Genomic DNA, 20,158 nt, shown 5'->3' on the forward strand with positions numbered 1-20,158 from the left:
CCTTGTGCCGAGCCCCACCTGGCTGTCCGTAAGATATGGTTGGCACCTCAGCCTCCCCAGTGGGCCCATGTCATCCTTGGTGTGTCTGCCCCCTGTGCCGGTCCCCATCTGCCCTGAGCATGCCCCCCCGGTGAGCATCTGCCCCTGTTCCAGTCCCCATCTACCCTGAGCACAGCCCACCCCCGGTGGGCATCTGCCTCTGGGGCAGTCCCCATCTACATTGAGCACGGCCCCCCTCGGTGGGTGTCTGCCCCCTGTGCTGGTCCCCGTCTGTCCTGAGCATGCCGCCCCGGTGGGTGTCTGCCCCTGTGCCAGTCCCTGTCTGCCCTGATCACAGCCTGCACGGTCACACCCCACTTTGTCACCTCACAGCTGTGGAGCCTCCACTGAGCCCAAGCAACTTCCCGGCCCCCCACTAATTACGTCCTCCTGTAGTCTCCACACGTCCCTAGGACAGTTAGGCCCCTTTCACAGACACGAGTGCTGAGGTGTGAAGAGGCCAAGTTGTCAGCCCCATCTGACCCCCAAACTTGAGAGTGCTCCCCCAGACCCAGCCTTCCCTGGGGGTGACCTTCAGGCCTGGGTGCTGTTGGGCTTGGCACAAGGTCATGTCCCCCGTGTGAGCACAGGGTCCTGGGGGTCTGCTGGGGTCAGGGGAGGCAAGAAGGAGGGGGCTGGGGTTTCTGCCCGTCTCTGGTGCTGAGCCTCCCCTCCCTGTGCCTGGCCATCTCCTCTTGCCCTCCCAACTCTCCCCTAACGTCCTCCCAGGGGCCCTTGCCACCCCATTTTACATGAGGAAACTGACGTCCTGAGGGTCCAAGTCCATGCCCTGGACCCCCTACTTGTGCCAATGCAGGTGTCTCTGCACTTTGCTGGGGTGTCCTGGGAGCTCCAAGACAATGCAGCTCTGTCGCATCTCCACCTCGCTCAATGAGCCCAGACTCCAGAGACGTTACCTCATCTGGGCCAGGCCCCGGGGGTGGCCCCACCCAGGAACTGGCAGGCACAGGAGTGGGCCATGGGGCCAGTGGGTGTCCCTCCACAGGCCCCTCCCTGCTGCCGGGCCCCATTTGGCCTTTGAGTTCAAGGCCAACTGCCCGGTATGCAGACGGAGAAACCGAGGCCCAGAAGGGGCCATGCTGAGAGTCACACTGCAGGTTAAGGGTGCAGAGTTCCAGGCCCTCAGGGAGGCTGTGTCTTTGTGACCTTCAGGGCCCTCCTCAGGACAAGGTTTAGGGTGGTGGGGCGGGCACAAGGTTTAGAGGAACTTTATTCCACCTTCTCGTCCCTGAGCATGCTCCATGTTGGGTGCAAAGTCACAAGCACTAATTGTCCTGGGCCATGGCCAGCTTCCGGCTGAGCTAGCCCTGTGCAGACAAGCCATCTGCCTGCAGGGGAGAGCCGCCCACTTGCCCAGGAGCCAAGGCTTATCTCACCCTGGGCTGGGCCCAATAACAGGCCCATTGTACCTGCTCTCTCAGCGGGGTGCTGGCATGACAGCCAGTGGGCATCATGTGGGGACCTAAATTACTGTGCTGAGGGGCCTGGGACCCCCTCCCCCAGCAAGGGTGTAGAGCAGCCTGGGTACCAGGCTGGAGTTGGGAGTAGGCTGGCTCTCCCAGCCCACACCTTCTTCTTGCTGCCCTACTACGCACAGTCCCCACCCCCGCCACTGCCCTCTCCCTCCATCTCCCCATACTGAGGTCCTGGGAGCTGTTCTTGGGATCAGATGTCAGTGGGCACTCCCCACCTCAACTCCCCCCGGGCTCCTGCTGCCCTCAGCTGGCCTCGGGGTTCCTACCTGCCCCCAACAAGCTGCGCCGCAGGCCTTCTCGCCTTTACCCACAGCCACCCCAGGCACTCGGTTTCTTAGGCATTGTGCTGCCCCTTCCCTGCTGGGCCTGTGTCTGCGTGCCCCTCCCTGCCCAGGATCCCCCAGTCCCAGATCTGGGGTTTCCCCGCATGGGCCCTGGCCTCCGACTGCTTGTGTTGACTTGTCTGCCGCCCCCACCACCTCCACAGGGGCCCAGGCACAGAGATCTCTGTCTGCACTGGGGGCCCAGCATGGTCAGTGAGCACATGAGTGAAGGGCAGTTACAGCCAGTCTGACGAGCACGTAGCAGCCGAGCGACCCTTGTGAGAGAGTGGCGCTCTCGTCATGGGTGGCATGCAAGTGGCCTGTCAGGATCTACAGAGGGCATTCCTGCCCTGGACCAGGAGACAGAGTTACTGGGGCTTCTGTAAAAAACAGAAATTCCAGGGAATATGGGTAGTCATTGCTGAAGGGGCACTGAGTTTCTGTTGAGGATGATGAAAAACATTTGGAAACGGTTAGTGGTGATGGTTGCCAAACATAGTGAATGTAATTAATGTCACTGAATTGTACACTTAAAATAGTTAAAATGGAAACTATTTTGTTATATATATTTTGGAGTCCCTGGGTGGTGCAAACAGTTAATGCATTCCGCTGCTAACCAAAAGGTTGGAGGTTCGAGTCCACAAAGGTGCTTTGGAAGAAAGGCCTGGCAATCTACTTCCAAAATATCAGCCATAGAAAACTTTATGGAGCACAGTTTTACTCTGACACATATGGAATCACCATGAGTCAGAATCTTTTTTACCACAATAAAAAAGAAAAGAAAGGAAATTCCTGGGCCTGACACAGGGTACCCAGGAACCTGCATTTCTAACCCTGCACTGGAGATGCTTGAACCAGATGAGCTCTAGGTCTCCTTCCCACTGAGGTTCCATAATGGGGTGCCCTCCCTTGCTCCCTCAACTCCTGGGTTTCAGACAGGTTCTCCTGGGTCTGGCTTTCACATCTGACCCCCTGCCCAGAGCAAGCCCTGCCCCACTGAGGGACAAGACATCCCTTAGATGGCCAGGTGCCAGGGAGAGCTGTCTGTGGCCCCACCTGGGACCCAAGTCCCTTACGGCCCAGTTCCTGCACAAGCCTGTGCTGCTGTCTGGCCCTAGCTCCCTGCTGGGGTCTTTCAGGGCCAGCCTAGCTGAGAAGGCAGTTTTTCTGTTTAGTAACCCTCTCAGAACCAGGCAGTAGGCTGGCTCCACAGGGAAGTAGGGGGTTTGCCAGGGACCCTGCCCCTGGCGAGCAGAGCTCAGCAGGGAGGGTGAGACGGGGGACAACCAGGCAGCCTGCCTCCCGCCTTCTCTCCCTGCCCCGTAACCCCACCGTCAGGGCCAGCTTTCTAGAATGGGCCCTATTGCTCTCTAGCTCAAGACCCTACGACACTCCCCGGCACCCTCCCCACCCCGCAACCGAGCAACGTTTCTCAAACTTGCCTCACCACAGGACAGGACCCTTGCTTACAAGGCGTGCTGTGGGGCTGCTGTTCTGGGGAACACACCTCAGGCCAAAGCCCACTCCCTGCTCCCTCAACACCCCTCCCAAGTAGCTTCCTCTCCAGCCTCGAGCCCCGCCCCCTCCCTCCCCAGCCTGTCTTCTGAAAGCGCTCAGAAGCGGGCAGAACTGGCTGCACCCCTGTGTAGTTGAAGCAGTGATGATGCGATTGTCCCCTTGTCTCCTCTTCTCCGCGATGCAGAACCTCAGAGTGCGGAGCAGCGGGGGAACGGAGTTCTTCACTCGGTCAGCCACCAAGTTCAAGGGAGCTCTCGCCCAGAAGTTTATGTTTGTGGACGGGGACCGTGCAGTGTGCGGCTCGTACAGGTGACTCCCAGCAAAGCACATCTCCAGCTCCCAACTGGCTTCTGCCCTAATCCTGACTATGACACCTGGTTATTATGGTTTGTGGGTCCCCAAACTGATGAGGTGTGAGTGGGACTCTGTCCAGGCAGAGGAGCGCTCCGTTCACGCCAAGACATCTGCCCTGCTGTCACCCAGCCTGGAGGTGGGGTGGGCCAGGGCACATAGCCTCTTCCTGTTCTCGGGGAGTAGGGCCAGAGTGATGACGGCGGTGTCATACGCAGCATCGGACCATCCGTGAGGCGGCCTCTGGGCAGTGGGGTGAGACCCTTGTGTTATAGAGGAGGCGCAAGGGTGGGTGGTGGCAGAGACAGATGTGACACCAGATAGCAAGCATTGGACCACGCCAGGTATCAGCGCTGCCCAGGGTATCCACCATACTGCCTTAGTGAGTCCCAGGACAGCCAGGGAAGAGGGCAGGAGTTGTCCTCACAGAAGTGGAAGCTGGGCACAGACAGACAAAGTCACTTCCTGGAGTCCCACAGGTGACAGTAAAGTGATGGAGCTGGGCCCTCTACCCTGGCTCACTTCTCTTACATGACCCTAGTACCTAATGGTATAGTCTGTGAGATAGCTGTGGGCCCAGCACAGTGGGCCTGGGGTTCTGGGAGGAGGCCGGCACACTGTGCTGACCTGCATGCCTTCTGTGCTGCAGCTTCACGTGGTCGGCTGCCAGGACGGACCGGAATGTGATCTCAGTGCTGTCTGGCCAGGTGGTAGAGATGTTTGACCGGCAGTTCCAGGAGTTGTATCTCACATCGCGCAGTGTCAGCCTCCAGGGTGTCCCCATGGAAAAGGAGCCTGAACCCGAGCCCATCATGCTGCCGTCTGTAGTCCCCCTGGCACCTGCAGGCACTGTGGCCAAGAAACTGGTCAACCCGAAGTATGCACTAGTCAAGGCCAAGAGTGCCGATGAGCTCGCTAAGACCTGCTCTGACAAACCGGAGACCAAGCAGCCCCCGGGGCTGTGGGGCCCAGCGCTGGTGGAGCGGCCTGGTGACCTCCCTGAGCTTCCTCCACCTGTGCACCCCGGGCTGCTGCACCTGGAGCGTGCCAACATGTTTGAGTACCTGCCCACGTGGGTGGAACCAGACCCTGAGCCAGGCAGTGACATCCTGGGCTACATCAACATCATTGACCCCAACATCTGGAACCCCCAGCCCAGCCAGGTGAACCGCATCAAGATCTGCGACACGTCCCAGGCCAGTGCCCAGCACCAGCTATGGAGGCAGAGCCAGGGCTGCAGCCCTGCTCCAGCTGGTCAGGACCAGAAAGGGGCCCCTGCCACCAGTGGCCTCCCCCAGGGGGACTCTGAGTCAAGGCCCCCTGTGCCCAAGCCCCGGACGGTCTCCGTGGCAGACCTACTTGCCCAGGAGGGTGGCAGTATTGGCTGGGCCCCAGAGACCCCAGACAAGGAGACCCCCCAGAATGGGACCAACCACAGGCTGCCCCAGGAAGTGGGCCTGGGCCATACCCCACTCCAGCGGCAGCTGTCCATGACCCAGGATGATCCTGAGAGCCTGAGGGCAGGGGTCCCCAATGGGCTGGACAGGGAGGAAGAGGAAGATGATGACGACTATGTGACCCTCAGTGACCAGGACAGCCTCTCAGGCAACTCCAGCCACGGCCCTGGTCAACGGCAGCCCTCAGTGGCCTCCTCCTTGTCAGATGAGTATTTTGAGGTGAGGGAGCGCTCAGCCCCTCTCCGGAGGTGCCACTCAGAGCAAGTAGCCAATGGGGCAGCCCTGCCACCCCGCCGACAGCTGAGCGCCCCCCATGTGAGCCGAGGGACCTTTGATGGGTCCATGGGGGCCTTCCCGTGGGCCTGGAGTTGGGCAAGAGAAGAGGCGGATGCCTCGAGTATGCAAGCCCAGCCATCGCCAGACAAGCAGACACAGGTAGGTCGGGTTCCCTGCACGCAGCAGGGGTCATAGGCCCCTTGAGCACCCAGAACATCAGGGTGCCTGCACACCGGAGGGGTCACAGGCCCCCCAGAGCATTGGAGCCCCTCACACAGAAAGGGTCACAGGCTCTGCCGAGCACCCAGAACATCGAGGTCCCTGTACACCGGAGGGGTCACAGCCCACCCCCTACCCCTAGCATTCAGGGCATCCGGGTCCCCAGAGCATCAGGGTCCCTGCATTAAGGATTCATCACAGGCCCCCCGAGCACCCAGAGCATCAGGATCCTTGCACTCAGGATTCGTCACAGCCCCCTCCAGAGCGCCCAGGGCATCGGGGTCCCTGTACTGAAGATTAATCACAGGCCCCCTTGAGCGCCCAGGGTATCGAGGTCCCTGCACTCAGAGGTAGTCGTCACAGGCCCCCCTGAGCTGCTGTCTTCTAGGCACAGTGTCACCGGCTCAAATCCCTTTCCTGTGACAGATGGGGAAACTGACGAACAGCAAGGAGCATCAAAGTACCGGGCCACATGCAGGGGACGCTTAGCCCCAAATTTCCACAAAAGCCACCTGAGCTGGCGCCGCGAGCCAGGGGAAATCCACCTCTGTCTCAAGGGTTCAGACGCCTGGTGTCCCAGGGTCTTAACACAGCCCTGCAGGCGGGGGTAGGGCCCTGAGTTTGCATACAAGGCAACGCTAGCAGCACAGAGATGCTAGTTTACACCTTTGAGGTCACACAGCAGTAAGTGGTCAAACAGGACCCTGCCTAGACCTGTCTGCATTGTCCACCATGTCACCTCCTCATTGACCCTTTTAATTGTGGCCCCAGGGACCACTTTCCTCCCTGCTCCCCCAGGCTGGCAAACAGCTGGAATCCATCCTTTACCTCCCTTCCTGGTGACTGTCCGATGAAGACACAGGCCCTGGCACTCTAGCAGCCTGGCCAGCGCCTGGGGGCTGTCCTACCTGGGTACAGTGCACGGCTGATCATGCCAGGCATGACGATCAAGCCCATGGGGAGCATCTTGAGGTAGCTTGCGAGGATGGAGCTGGCCTTCACGTGGTTCAGATCCCGGGCAGACAGCGACCGCTGCACAATGACCTGGAGGGGCCGACATCAGAAGGGACACCTGTGTCTAGACTTCTCCCCAGCAGGCCTCAGGGAGTGTCATGGGACATGATGCGGTCCCATTCTGCATTGGCCCCAGACCTGCCAAGAGAGCTGATAGAAACCCCTTATCCACCCCCCACCTCACCCCTGTCAGCTGAGCTGCTTGGGATGGTCCTCAGGGACTTGATCTCCCCATCTGCCCAGGAAAAGGGTGGAGACTGTGGGTGGGATGGTATCAGGGACCCCACCCCCGGAATCCTCTGGGCCTTCATGAGAATGGCTGGTGTCTCAAACACATGTCAGGAGTGGACCTTGTCACCAACTTGTGTCGCCAGCAGGGAGCGGGGAGCTCTAAGACCTGGGGCTGTGAAGAGCTTTGAGGTCAGTAGTGCGGGAATAATCAATGCTGACTGAGGCAGCCAGCTCCCTGTGGAGCAAGTCCTAACTGGGCCTCAGTTTCCAGATCTGCAGAATGGGAGGGGGGTGGTTTGGACTGATGACATCTGAAATCCTCCCAACTCTGACATGATTCTAGTTTTAACAAAGGTGTCCCTGGGTGGTGCAAACAGTTAGTGCACTTGGTTGCTAACTGAAAGGCTGGAGATTCAAATCCACCTAGAGGCACCTCAGAAGAAAGGCCTGGCAATCTACTTTTGAAAAATCAGTCATTGAAAACCCCATGAAGCACAGTTCTACCCTGACACACAAGGTCACCATGAGTCAGAGTTGACTCAATGGCAACTGGTTTTATAACTTTTTTTAAACAACTTTGAGATATAATTTACATGCCGTACAATTAACTCACTTAAAATACACAAGTCAGTGCTTTGTACAACCTGTAACTTTTAAATATAAGCATTTTTCCTTTGCTGTTCTACAGTTTGTATCACCACCTGCAGTTCAGACGTAGGAGTTGTTTGTGATTTTAGTTTCCAGACATGCTAATTGAACAGATAGCTCCAAGCGTTTACCCTGAAATCGTGCACTCTAGCGCCCCCCAAGCAGCCTGGCCAAAATAGCACAAACTCTCAGGTAACTTGGTTTGAATTTGGGCTCAGCTTCTTACTGGCTAAGTGATTTGGAGCAATTTGCTTAACCTTTTTGTGTCTCCAAATTCTTTTTGAAAAGCAGGAATGGTGATAATCATACTGAGCTCAAAAGATTGTTTTAAGGATTAAATCTAAACATTAGTGACAGAAGGAGAGCATGCCAGGCAGCACACGGCACTGCCAGCTCCTTGGGACTTGGGGCAAATCTTTGCTTCTCTCTGGGCCTCAGTTTCCGCATCTGGGCAATGTTAGGCATTAGATGAGGCTCTCCCTAGAGACTCTTCCCCCCCTGTGATTGCAAATGCCCAGGGTCCTGGTCCTCATGGAGAGAGAAGCCTTTCTCTATAAACACTGCATGCTAATGTTCTGTAGTGTGCAGGACACATCTGCCTCCATTCCCTCATCCCATCCCTGGAGGCAGGTGGGAGAGGTTCAATCACCCATTCTGAAGGTGGAGAAGCTGAGGCTCAGGGTTTTCTTGAGCTGGGAGGCCTGCCAGTGCCCCAGCCGAGCACAGCTTCTCCTTGAGCATCCAGTAGGGCGAGACCCCTTCAATGTCAGCGGGGCCATGTCTCACAGATGCCTCTTGGCTCAGCCCTGCCCCACCCTGTGCTTCCTCCCTTCATTCCCGCAACTCAGCCACTTCAGTCCCTGAGTCCCTGTTTCCTCATCTGTAAGACAGCAGGCCACCACCACCTTGCAGGGGCACCGTGGGACCCCACCCTGTCCAGTGTGGGACACCCAGCCCATGGCCAGACGCCATGGGCCTCAGTGAGCAGGCACTCCCGGTCTTCAGAGGAGCTGCAGCACAGAGCCAGGTTAAGAGGACTAGGACCTAGGCTCCCCCTGGTCTGGGGATCAGAGAACCATTCTTGTGGGCTCAGTGGGATCCTGTGTGCCATGCATTCTACACTGTGCTTGGCTTCTGGCCACCTCTAGGATTGAGACTGCTGCTCCAGTTAAAGAGAAGAGCCATCTCAAGCCCAAGCATCACCAGGTGCAGAAGATCTGTGCGTGGTGCCAGAGCTGGAAGGGCCTGAGGGGGCAGTCTGTCCATAAGAAAGAACCTCGCTCTTGAGTCAGCCCCAACTCATGGCGACCCCATGTGTGTCAGAGAATTGTGTTCCACAGAATTTTCAATAGCTGATTTTTTGGAAGTAGATCTTCTTCTGAGGTGCCTCTGTGGATTCAAACCTCTAACGTTTTGATTAACACCTGAGCATTAATCATGTGCACCACCCAGGGACTCCTCTGGTCCATGCCGTCCTTATTTTTTATTATTTGTTTCTTTCTGATTACAAAAGCACTACCTACTCATGGTAGATAAGCTAGAAGAAATTGAGAGAACAAAAACCACCCATCGTCCCACCACCCAGCAAGCACTGTGGCCTCATCTTTGACCAGACTAAACGTCTTGGTGGGCCTACCCTGGCCAGCGAGCTGAGAGCAGACAGATCTCCAAGTGCCTGGAAAAGCTCCAGGGGCTAGTGGGGGTCAGCAGAAATGGGAAACTTGAGCTGGACTGGTGCAAGGCAGCTGGGCCTAGACTACCTGCCCTGCATCCTGGGGGCTTCTGGACTAGGGCATGCAGTGAAGGGCAAGGAGGCCCTGGCTCAAGGTCCCCCTGCCTCTTCCTGGCCATGTGACTTAAGCAAGTTCTTCCCCTTCCTGGCCTCCACTTCTGATGCCAGGAAGCTGGGCCCTGTTCCCTCAGCAGGGACTGGTGACTGACGCCTCCCCCCAACTCCCGGGCCAGACTCCGTGCAGGGTGGAGGGACATGGGTAACCAGATGGCACCCTGATGCAGTGGGGAGCCAGACAGGTCAACAGACAACCACCCCACTGGATGATATGTGGCAGGGGCATCCAGGGGCCAAGGGCAGGTAACCAGGCCCTGAAGAACGGGATAGAGGCAGTAGGCAGAGGCAGTGGAGAGCGGGGAGCAGAAGGCCCCGGGTAGGAGGGTGTGAGGGTGTCAGGGGAGCAGTGGGCATCTCTGAGCCAAGGCGGGGGCCTGGGGGTGGGGGGCAGCAGGCATGGGCCCAATGCCAGTTCAGATCCTGGAGTCGGAGTCCTGCCCTTCTGGGTCCACCTGTACTTCCCTGAGTGACTTCAGGGGCCTGACCCTCTGGCCCCTAGGCTTGGATTTGTGCTGATTCATTCAACCTTCCTGGGAAAATCACCTGAATGATGTTACACCCAGAGCTGCCGGTGCCCTGCCAGGTCCTTGCTGAGTGGAGAAGTGAGAGGTGGCGCATGCAGGGTGAGGGCACAGTGCTAGCCTGGGTGCCCCAGATGCATCCACACCCAGCTGACGCCTAGCCCTCCCAGGGAGGTAGATGGACATCCACAACAGGCCGCATGCTCCCTGGGAGCCCCACATGCCAGGCACAGCCAATGTGGAGTCCAGAGTGGGAAACACCCTCCATGTTACATAGGGGGACCGAGGCCCAGCCTCCCAGGTCACATCCCATGGTCAGAATGCAGGGAGGTGCTGGGAAATGTGACTGAGTACCTACTTCTCAGGAGGGGAAGAGTTGTGGGGGCCTCAGGGCATCCCCTAACTAGGCAGGCAACTGTCCAAGAGAGTCATCCTGTGCTGGGCTGAACCCATTCTGACCACCCCCCCGGGCCTCAGTGCCCAGCCTACTTTGTCTTTGGTGAGGCCATCTGAGAAGCCCCAGATAAGCGACTGTCGTCGACCCCCATGGGTCAATTTTACAGAAACTGAGGGCGCCCCAGTGGTTAGATGGATTTGTCTAAGACTGCCCAGCTGGCTCCGGTACCTGGCTGGAGACCCACCGGAACGGATAGAGCTGACCTTTCCTTCCCCCAGCTCTCACTTTCCTCTCTTCTTTTTCTCCCAGGGCCAGCAGTTCCACCATTATGGGGTCCCTGCCTCTGGGACCAGGAATAAGGACAGCTTCCCACGACCACTGAGGACCACAAGACCCCAGCAATACTGCCCTGCAGCTGACAATGCCCAGAGCTCCCCTAGAAAAGCAGGCTCCCACCTCTGGCAGGCCAAGGGGACCCTGGTACGTCGCACCCTGCCAGACCCCGGGAGCCTGAGACCAGCCCGGGACGCTGGCCCCTTGGCCAATGGCAGGGCCACCGAGGAGCATCCAAGTCCCTTTGGAATCCCGTATTCCAAATTGTCCCAGTCTAAGCACCTCAAGGCCAGGACGGGCGGTGGCCAATGGGCCTCATCTGACTCCAAACGGAGGACCCAGGCCCCCAGGGACCACAAGGACCCCTAGCTGCCTCTCCCAGCCAGACCCATGCCTCCCGCAGCGTTGGTCTCAGCCTGGACTTAGATGATGCAGTGTCTGTAGAGCCACGCTGCTCTCGTGGCTCTGGGGACTGGTGAATGGCCGTGGGCACCCCAAGGCACGCCTGGATGCAGTGGTGGGCGGTTGACATGGATACTTACCTGGTCAGTGCACCAGTACCAAGTGGCCATGATGGTCAGACCGAAAGTCATCCCAGTCCACGGGAGGTCCGCCGTGTAGGGGTCTCGGAACATGTGCATGGCATCTGTGCGTGGCAAGTGGCAGGTTGTGTTGTTGATGGTCTTGGCTGGGATGGCCTGGGCATAGGCTGCCTCCAGCTGGTCATAACCACCGATCTGGTTGAAGGCTAGAAGGGTCGGGTAGGAGAGGAGACAGCTTGGTATTGGGTGGCCCTGGCTCCCCGGGCTCCCACTGCCCTCATCTCACAAGCAACTTCCTGATGCAGCAAACTTGAAATTTTCTCACTTCTCCACCTCCCCAGTTGAATTTAATGACTATTTTATTTGTATTTAAAATGATACTATTAAATGAGCATTTTGCACAAAGGCACCCCAGGGTTCTCTTGGCCCAGTAGGAATCCCTGCAGCCCTGGATGCCCCTCAGCCTTGGGGCAAGGGACTCTGCCAGGTTTTGGACTGTCAATTCGAGAAAGCAAAAGTATTTTTTCTTGGCATTGAGGACCTTCCTGGAGAACTTAAAGTGTTAAAGTCCTGACTCCAGGGGCTTCTGAAGGCGTGTCACTCTGACAAAGCTGAGGTTGGCTGGTGACAATGTGGCTCCAGCCCCTCGTGGCACAGAGAAGGGAAACAGGTCATGGGGGTCGGTGGCTTCACTGAGGACACATGGCCAGTGGGTGGCAAGGTACACTCACGCCAGGGGTCTTTCCCAGGTGTCCAGCCACCTCTGTTCTTGTCCGCATTGGGGCCATGACCCTGCAGTGCCAAGACCTGGCACGTCTGTGGTTTCTGCATGTCTGTGACCACCCTCCTCCCATCCACTCTGGGATATGGGCCCCTAGTCTGAGACAGGTGCGTGAAGCCCAGACATAGAAAAGCCTGTCCCAGCCCCATTCCGCAGTCTTCCCCAAGCAGGACAAGGAGGAGGGAGCCTGGTGCCTGGACCCTGGCCCTGGCTCAGGTCATTGCCCACTGGATCTTAGGCGGGGCTGGGATCAGTGCTCAGACCAAGGGTCCATGGGAGGCCGAGAGCACAGCTGCAGGTGCTCAGTGTGTGCACAGGCACAGTGCGCTGCAAGTAAAAAATGGCTAGACCCTGAAGGTCTGCAGTCGCCCTGCTCTGCTCGCATATGCCTGCTGACGGGGAGCTCACTTTCTCTGTGGCAGCCCTATGAACTTCTAAGCCTCATTCTCTTCCCAGACTGTTATCACCAATCCGTCTAAACTCTCTCCTGTCCTCCTCTGCCTTTGTCTAGCTGGGGGCAGTTGGCTTCTTGGGACTCTGTACATGATTTTAAACAACTGGTGGAGACATCCAGGAAGTTTCGTGAGCCCCTCCTTGTGCGTCTCCACTCCTACCCTTGGCCCCACCTCACTGTCAAGCCCAGAGGCTAGGGCGGGCCAGCCAGCCTTGTGTTCCTGAGTCAGCTTGGGTGCCAGGTCCAGGGCTGCCCAGAGTTGGTGACAGAAAAGCAGTTGGGCCACTGGGGCAGGAGGGAGGCCAGCAGCCTCCAGCTCCAGGGGCCAGGCCTCCCCCTTCCAAGAGTGGTGGCGTGCACTGAGTGCCTGATGGCCTGACTCCTCGAGCCCATGCTGAGCTCTGACCCTGGGTCCTGCAGTGTGGGCTCTGCAGGGTATTGGCCGAAGCACCCAGCCCCTCACCTTTGACCGCAAGGATGACAGCCCCCACCACCATGGTGAACGTTTGCAGGGCATCTGTGTAGATCACTGCGGCCAGGCCCCCTGCAGGGGAAAATGGAGCTAGAGGGAGCTGTGTCCCCAAAGGGGAGGGACACAAGAGGCGATGTGGAGCTCCTGCTGGTGGCAGCAGCTCTGCATGCATGTCCCTGCAACCCTGTGGGCTGGGTGGCCTGCAGGGTAAAGCAGCTAGGGCAGCAAGGCCAGCGTCACTTCCCATCTGCCCACTCTAAGTGGCCACTCCCAGGCTGCTGTATCCCCAGCCTGTAGGAGGAGATGGCCCTCTACCCCTCACACAGGTACCCCTGGCTGCACTGGTGCCTTCCCTACCTGCGATGGTGTACAAGGCCGTGACGACAAGCATGAGGGTGGTGGACAGGTAGAAGTTCCAGCCCAGGCAGATGTGCACAAAGAGCGCCCCCGCGTACAGGTCGATCTGGGGAGGCAAACAAGTCCTGTGCAGGGCTTGGGGCCACCATGGGCCCAGCTGACTCGGCTGCTCACCCACTGGGGCCTCAGCGCACTGTGGATGCAGTGGGGAGACCCCACCCACCTCAAAGGGCTGTTGTGAGGACCAGAGGGGATGCTGGCAGGTCACCTGTCCAATGTGTAGATATCACTGTCAGTAATAAAGCCTGGAGTGGCCCCTGCCCATCAGGGAGCGTGTGTGATTGGACCTAGCCCACCCTTTGTTGCCAGGGGGGCTCCCTGGGGGAGGGGTTCTCAGAAGACAGGTCTGCTGCTGCCTGCCCCTTTACCCCCCAGAGAAATGGGCAGTGGTGGCGTGGCCCCCTCAGCACGTCTGGAATGGAGCAGGAGGGGCTCAGAGGCCCATGTCTCAGGCTGCAGCTACACCCAGGAATGGGTGGGGCCGAGTCCTGGCCACCCCAGAACCCCGCAGCATCCTAGGGGCAAACGTGGTAACCATGGATGAACCCACCTCAATGCTGGAGCAGGCCTCCCAAACCACAATTGGACCACAGGTAGGGGCCAGAGGGCGGGCCTGGGGCCAACCCATCCCACAGGGGCTGGGGAAGGGGCTCCACCCTAGCCCACTCACCCGAGGCTTCCAAACCTTCCCTTCTGACTTGGCTCAGTGGAAGGGAAGTAACCGGAAATACAGTCTCTGAGGCCAGGAGGTTCCTGGGAAGGCTGGGCACTGGTGGCTAAGCTCAGCTCGCTGTTGCAAGCCCACACAAGGCCAGACTCCCCCAGGTCACCTTGAGTTCCCCTAGGCCTGGCACAATGGAGCAAACCAACCCTGCCTGGAGCCTGGCTCTATGGGCCTTGGCTTCCCCACCCCCCCGGGCCCCAAGCCAGTCGGGACAAAAGGGACCCCCAGCTATGCTCCCTGTACTGCCCGCAAGGCCCTCCTCCACCACCACTTGGAGAGGAGACCAGGTAGTTTTGACACACTGATGAGGTGCTTTCAGGAGGACACTGGCCCCTCCCTGGGACTCCTGGCTTTGGCAGTGTGAGTAGGAGGAACATGTGGGTCTGAACTGAGCATCAGAGGCATTGAATGTGGAGAGCAGGAAGGACTCATCAAGGCCGCCACCACTGAATTGGTCTCCTTCAATCCTCATGATCCGTGGGGTGAGTGATTCTCACTCCAGTCCACAGAGGGCGCAGAGGAAATCGCTGAGGCCCAGAGAGGGGAAGGGACTTCCCCAAAGCCAGACCCCGAGAGATGTCGGAGCTTGGTGTTCCCTCTGCCCTGGACCTCCAGTCTCTGCTCATCTCCAAAGGCCGGCCAGTCCAGCCTCCCTGCTCCCCTAGTTCGCTCTCCTTAGGGACAGTTCATCCCCCACTTCCTTCCACGGCAGCTGGCCCCTAAGAACAACCAGGAATTTCCCAGACAGCAGGATCCGCAGGAGCGAAGTGGTGATAGACTGCCACTTCTGACTTCTTCTGGAACCTCTACAGAGTTCAGGAAACATTTGCTGCTGCTCCCACTAAAGACACAGGCAGCAGCATTCAGTCTCACCACCGACCCCAAGGGAGTCCCCAGATGGGGAACTTCAGACACCACCTGATCTAATCTGACCCCTACTATGGCCAAGTTCTCTGTCCTGTGGGCAGGCTGCAGCCTGGCAGAAGCTAAGAGTCCTTTGTCTGCCTGTGTCCCTTATCTGCCATGCCCCAGCCTTTGAGCAGGTCACTTGGTGCTCTAAGCCTCAATGGCCCTTAGCTGTGAAATGGGGAAAACAGTGTGGAGAGAGCACAGTTGCCTCCTCCTTGGAGAGCATCACAGGCAGGCCTTCTCAGGCCTCTTCCATTTTTCCAGTTGGCCTCTCCAGACCCCCACAGGCAGGCAGGGACCTCCGTGGGAACTGACTCCTCTGGGCCTCCCTCCCAGAGCTGGGGTGTCTGGCCTGTCTCCCTCTACCTGCAGCTGGTTGGCCAAGGCAAGAGAGGCCAAGGGGCTTACTCAGGGGCAACACCCTAGGTTCAAAATAACAGAAAACACTCCCTGAAGGAAGGTCCACTCTCAAGTACATGAAGCAAGTTAAAGCTGCACTTGGAGCCCCCGCACGGTCCCCTCCCCAGCTCAGAGACTACAAATGCTATGGATGCATAAAGTCCGGAGTCCAGCCTCCAAACTTACTCCCACCAGCAGTCCCTGCCCCCACCCTCCCCTCCCTGCTACAGGCCCACCTGCTCCCACCTCCCCGCCTTTGCCCAGGCCAAGCTTCCACCCCAGTGGCCCCTGCACCACATAACCAGATGTCCTGCCACTCCCCAAGCCTGTTGCTTCCTGAGCAACAGCAAAAGAACACAACCATGCAGGTGTGTGCCGCGCTGTTACAGCACTTACACAGTCTCCTTGAGTCCTCATGACCTCCTGTGGGGTGATTCTCACTCCACTCCACAGAGGACATGTGGGCCTAAGGAGTGAAGCCGCCGCCCCACAGGGCTACCCCAGCCTCAGCCTTGGGTGAGGTCCTGGGGAGGGCGCGGTTGGCCTTGAGGACTTCGCCCTGTACCTTCTGGTCCACCTCGCCCCCATGCATGCAGGCAGCACCACCCACCCAAGGTGTGACCCAGTGCTCCGCCTGCCCCACCCTCCACCCCCAGCCCGGGCTGGCTACTGCCTCACGTGAGTCTCTCTGCTCTTGCTTTCATTGGTGACAGAGAAGTTGCAGTCATACCCTTGGCAGTAGACCCCTCTCCCTTATACGACCTCTCCCTACCTCCAGGCCCCTGACCTGGGCCCCTCCGCAGCATTCCTCCGAGTCACTCTGCCATGGATTGAATTGTGTCCCCCCAAAATATCTGTCAACTTGGCTAGGTCAGGATTTCCGGTATTGTATGATTGTCTACCATTTTGTCATCTGACGTGATTCCCCTATGTGTTGTAAATCCTTTCACTATGATGGAATGAGATGGATTAGTGGCAGTTATATTGATGAGAGAGAGCCACAAGATTAGATAGTGTCTTAAGCCAATCTCTTTCGAGATATGAAAGAGAGAAGCGAGCAGAGAGACACAGGGGACCTCATACCACCAAGAAAACAGTGCCAGGAGCAGAGCACATCCTTTGGACCTGAGGTTCCTGCACTGAGATGCTTCCAGACCAAGGGAAGAATGATGACAAGGACCTTCCTCCAGAGCCGACAGAGACAGAAAGCTTTCCCCTGCAGCCAGCACGCAAAATTCGGACTTCTAGCCTACTGGACTGTGAAAGAATAAACTTCTCTTTGTTAAAGCCATCCATTTGTGGTATTTCTGTTACAGCAGCACTAGATGACTAAGATAGGCTCCTTCAGGACAGCACGAGGTGCCCCTCTGCGTTTCTGCCACGCAGGGAGTTAATTCCAGCCCTCTGACCGCCTTGTCCTCCTCCAGCCCCTCTACCATCCTTAGGTTCTGGACTCACCCAGCTCTGTCCTGTCCTAGGGCTTGGGCCAAGCCCTCCCCCTACTGGGGATGCTGCCCTCCTTTGGCTTCAACATTACCCACTTGCAGACCTCTCTCTCTAACCAGTTTCTGTTGGGTAGGATTCAGGTTCACGGCAACTTCATGTTATGTCAGAGTAGAACTGCCTCATATGGTTTTCAATGGCTGATCTTCCAGAAGTAGATCATCAGGCCTTTCTTCTGAGGTGTCTCTGGGTGAACTTGAACCTCAGACCTTTCTGTTAGATTGCTTGCACCTCCCAGGGACTCTTCTCTCTCTCTCTAAAGGGAGTGAAACTCGCTCTGGCTCACTTGATTCTCTCTTGCAGCACATTGATTGCTTCTTTTATAATACTCTAACCATTTGTAATGATTTTGTCTGTCTACATATCTTGCATGTCTGGAAGGTAAGCCCCCGAGGGCAGGAGATGTGTCCATTGGTTACCCAGTGCTCACAGGGTGCCTGGCACACAGTAGGCACTCAGTAAATAGGTACACTTCCAAATGTTAGGGGCCGGCACAGCAGAGAAACCCTCAGAGCTGAAAATGTTTGTTTTCTGGCCCTTAAGAAAAAAGTTCACTGGCTCCTGATTTATATCATCTTGTTAATCCCATGAAGTATTCAATCATTTATTCACTCATTTCACTTGGTAAATACTGACTGTGTCTACTGTGAGCCTGGCACACAGTAGCACATAAGACACATTGGTGAACAAGCAGTAAAATGGGGGATAGACAGTGGTTGGGATGGGTGGAAGATCTGAGTACCGGGGGACAACAACTGCATTAATAGAGGGAGAGCAGGTGACAGGAGACAGTGGATGGTATCGGTGGATGGTCCATGTACTGGAAAACGACAACCATGTGAACTAGAGGGGGAGCATGGCCCAGGAGACAGACAGTGGAAGGAATAGGTGGATGGTCCATGTGCTGGGGGATGACAGCCACATGAATTAGAAGGAGAACATGTGCCAAGAGACAGACAGTGGATGGGATGGGTCGATGGTCCATGTGCTGGAAGACAACGGCAAAAACTAGAGGGAAAGCAGGTGACAGGAGAAAGACAGTGGATGGGATGGGTCGATGGACCATGTGCTGGGGGATGACAGCCACATGAATTAGAAGGAGAACATGTGCCAAGAGACAGACAGTGGATGGGATGGGTCGATGGACCATGTGCTGGAAGACAATGACAACCGTGTGAACTAGAGGGAGAGCAAGTGACAGGAGACAGTAGAAGGGATGGGTGGACATTGCATTTGCTGGAAGACAACAGTGCAAACTAGAGGGAAAGCAGGTGACAGGAGAAAGACAGTGGATGGGATGGGTGGATGGTCCACGTGTAGGAAGATGATTACAACAGCATGAACTAGAAGGAGAGCGGGTGACAGGAGACTACAGTGGATGGGATGGGTAGATGGTCCGAGTGCTGGGGGATGACCACTGTGTGAACTAGAGGGAGAGCAGGTGACAGGAGACAGACAGTGGATGGGATGGGTGAATGGTCTTTGTGCTGGAAAATGACAACCGTGTGAACTAGAGGGACAGCAGGTGACAAGAGACAGTGGAAGGGATGGGTGGACATTGCGTGTTCTGGGAGACAACAACAGCATGAACTAGACAGAAAGCAGTTGACAAGAGACAGTGGAAGGAATGGGTGGACGGTTGGTGCACGGCGGACAACAATCACGTGACATAGAGGGAGAGTAGGTGACAATAGACAGTGGATGGTATTGGCGTCGCAATTCAGCCACACTTACAATAAGACTCTGGGTTTGTTTTTCAGCAATATCAGCTCTGTCACTACAAGAAATAAGTCTTTCTTTCAAGACATAAGTGGAAACTTTGAGGTCATTTATGCAGCACTTGAGCTGTGAACCTGAAGCTCTGAGATCATTTCTTTCTTTCACCACTTTTTCCAGCAAAAGTAGGACCAACCTACCAGCATCCCTATGCTTTTCATTCTGACAAAATTGTACAAAGGTATCAAACATGAGCTCACCTAGAGCCTCGCCTCTCACCAATACCGGATCTATTGGTGGTGATATTTTGTGTATTTCTATTGCCACCTGTGATGGTTAAGATTGTGTGTCAGCTTGGCTGGGCCATGATTCTCAGTGTTTTAATGTGATAACTCCCATGATTGAATATACTGTGAGTAGACAACCAGATGAAAGACAGTCTTCTTGGGGGTGTGGCCTGCATCTGAATATAAGCAGACGTTCTGGCTTTTTGCTCTCTCTGGATCCTGCAGCTGCCTCCTGTCATCTCATCTCCAGTTCTTCGGAACTGAGCTGTCAGCTTATCTGCCAAACCTGGGATTCATTGATCTGCACAGCATGTGAGCGGGAGCCCTGCTCTCCACCCTGCTGATCTTGGGCTTGCCAGCTTCTGTGGCTGTGTGACTTGGGAGAGGCTTCTACCGTGATCCGCCGACTTGGGACGTTCTAGCCTCTACAATCATGTGAGCTGTTTCCTTGATATAAATCTCTCTCTATATATGTATTTATACACTTTACTGGTTTTGCTTCTCTAGAGAACCCAGCCTAAGACATTTGGTACCGGGAGTGGTTCTAGAGAAACAAAATTGTAAGGATGAGTTTTCTAAATTGGTTCTCAAGTCTGGTTAGTCTAAAAGACTTTGATGACTCCGCTTCCAGCAGTAAAGAGTTCACTGCTAGTCCATGAGTGAGGTGGTGATACAAATACGCAAAATATCACCACGGGTAGATCAGGTATTGGTGAAAGGCAAGGCTCAGGGTGAACACATGTATGATATCTTTCTACAGCTTTGTCAGAATAAGAAGTATAAGGAAGCTGGTTGGTTTGTCCTACTTTCGCTAGACAAACTGGTGAAGGAAATAGATGCACTCAGGGCTTCAGAGACAAGGCTCAAGTGCTGCATACATGACCTCAAGGGTTCCACTGCTGCTTTGAAAGAAAGCCTTATTTCTTGTAATAATCGAGCTGAAATTGCTGAAAACCAATCCCAGAGTCTTATTGTAAGAGTGGCTGAATTAAAACACCAGCTCAACTGCAAACCTTGAGAGCTGTCTAAAGTTATGGTAAGGGCATTGATGGGGAAGAGATGGGATCCTGAGACTTGGGATGGGGATATATGACCAGATGATAACCAGGAAGCTGGGGACACTGAGCCCATAAATTCCACTGAATCACTCCTGTGAGCATAACCAGTCCCATGTGAAGAGATTACTTCATGTTTGTCTGCTAAACCACCCTGCCCGGAAAAACCATTAGCCCCTCCTCTCTCCTCTAAGGAGATTAGCCCTAGCCCAGCTGCCTCTAAAGAG

The 20,158-nt window shown here is 56.2% G+C and overlaps 2 protein-coding genes across 4 annotated transcripts in view; one reads left to right on the plus strand and one right to left on the minus strand.

The window, feature by feature from the left end:
• FAM83G (family with sequence similarity 83 member G) overlaps nt 1-11,041 on the plus strand; it is a 29,779-nt gene extending 18,738 nt beyond the window's left edge. Inside the window, exons 3-5 of the mRNA XM_004380993.1 lie at nt 3,561-3,685; nt 4,377-5,619; nt 10,649-11,041. Coding sequence (XP_004381050.1) covers nt 3,561-3,685; nt 4,377-5,619; nt 10,649-11,041 — 1,761 coding nt within the window. The remainder of the gene's footprint in view (nt 1-3,560; nt 3,686-4,376; nt 5,620-10,648) is intronic.
• SLC5A10 (solute carrier family 5 member 10) overlaps nt 1-20,158 on the minus strand; it is an 84,407-nt gene that overhangs the window by 34,256 nt on the left and 29,993 nt on the right. For 2 of the 3 annotated variants that reach the window (XM_004380992.2, XM_004380990.2), the window contains exons 6-9: nt 13,279-13,384; nt 12,913-12,993; nt 11,215-11,420; nt 6,588-6,723 (exon numbers count right to left, since the gene is read on the minus strand). In XM_004380992.2, coding sequence (XP_004381049.1) covers nt 6,588-6,723; nt 11,215-11,420; nt 12,913-12,993; nt 13,279-13,384 — 529 coding nt within the window. The remainder of the gene's footprint in view (nt 1-6,587; nt 6,724-11,214; nt 11,421-12,912; nt 12,994-13,278; nt 13,385-20,158) is intronic. The other variant, XM_004380991.2, reaches the window with a different exon arrangement.

Source organism: Trichechus manatus, unplaced genomic scaffold (genome assembly GCF_000243295.1).
Source record: "Trichechus manatus latirostris isolate Lorelei unplaced genomic scaffold, TriManLat1.0 scaffold00080, whole genome shotgun sequence".
NCBI lineage: Eukaryota > Metazoa > Chordata > Mammalia > Sirenia > Trichechidae > Trichechus > Trichechus manatus.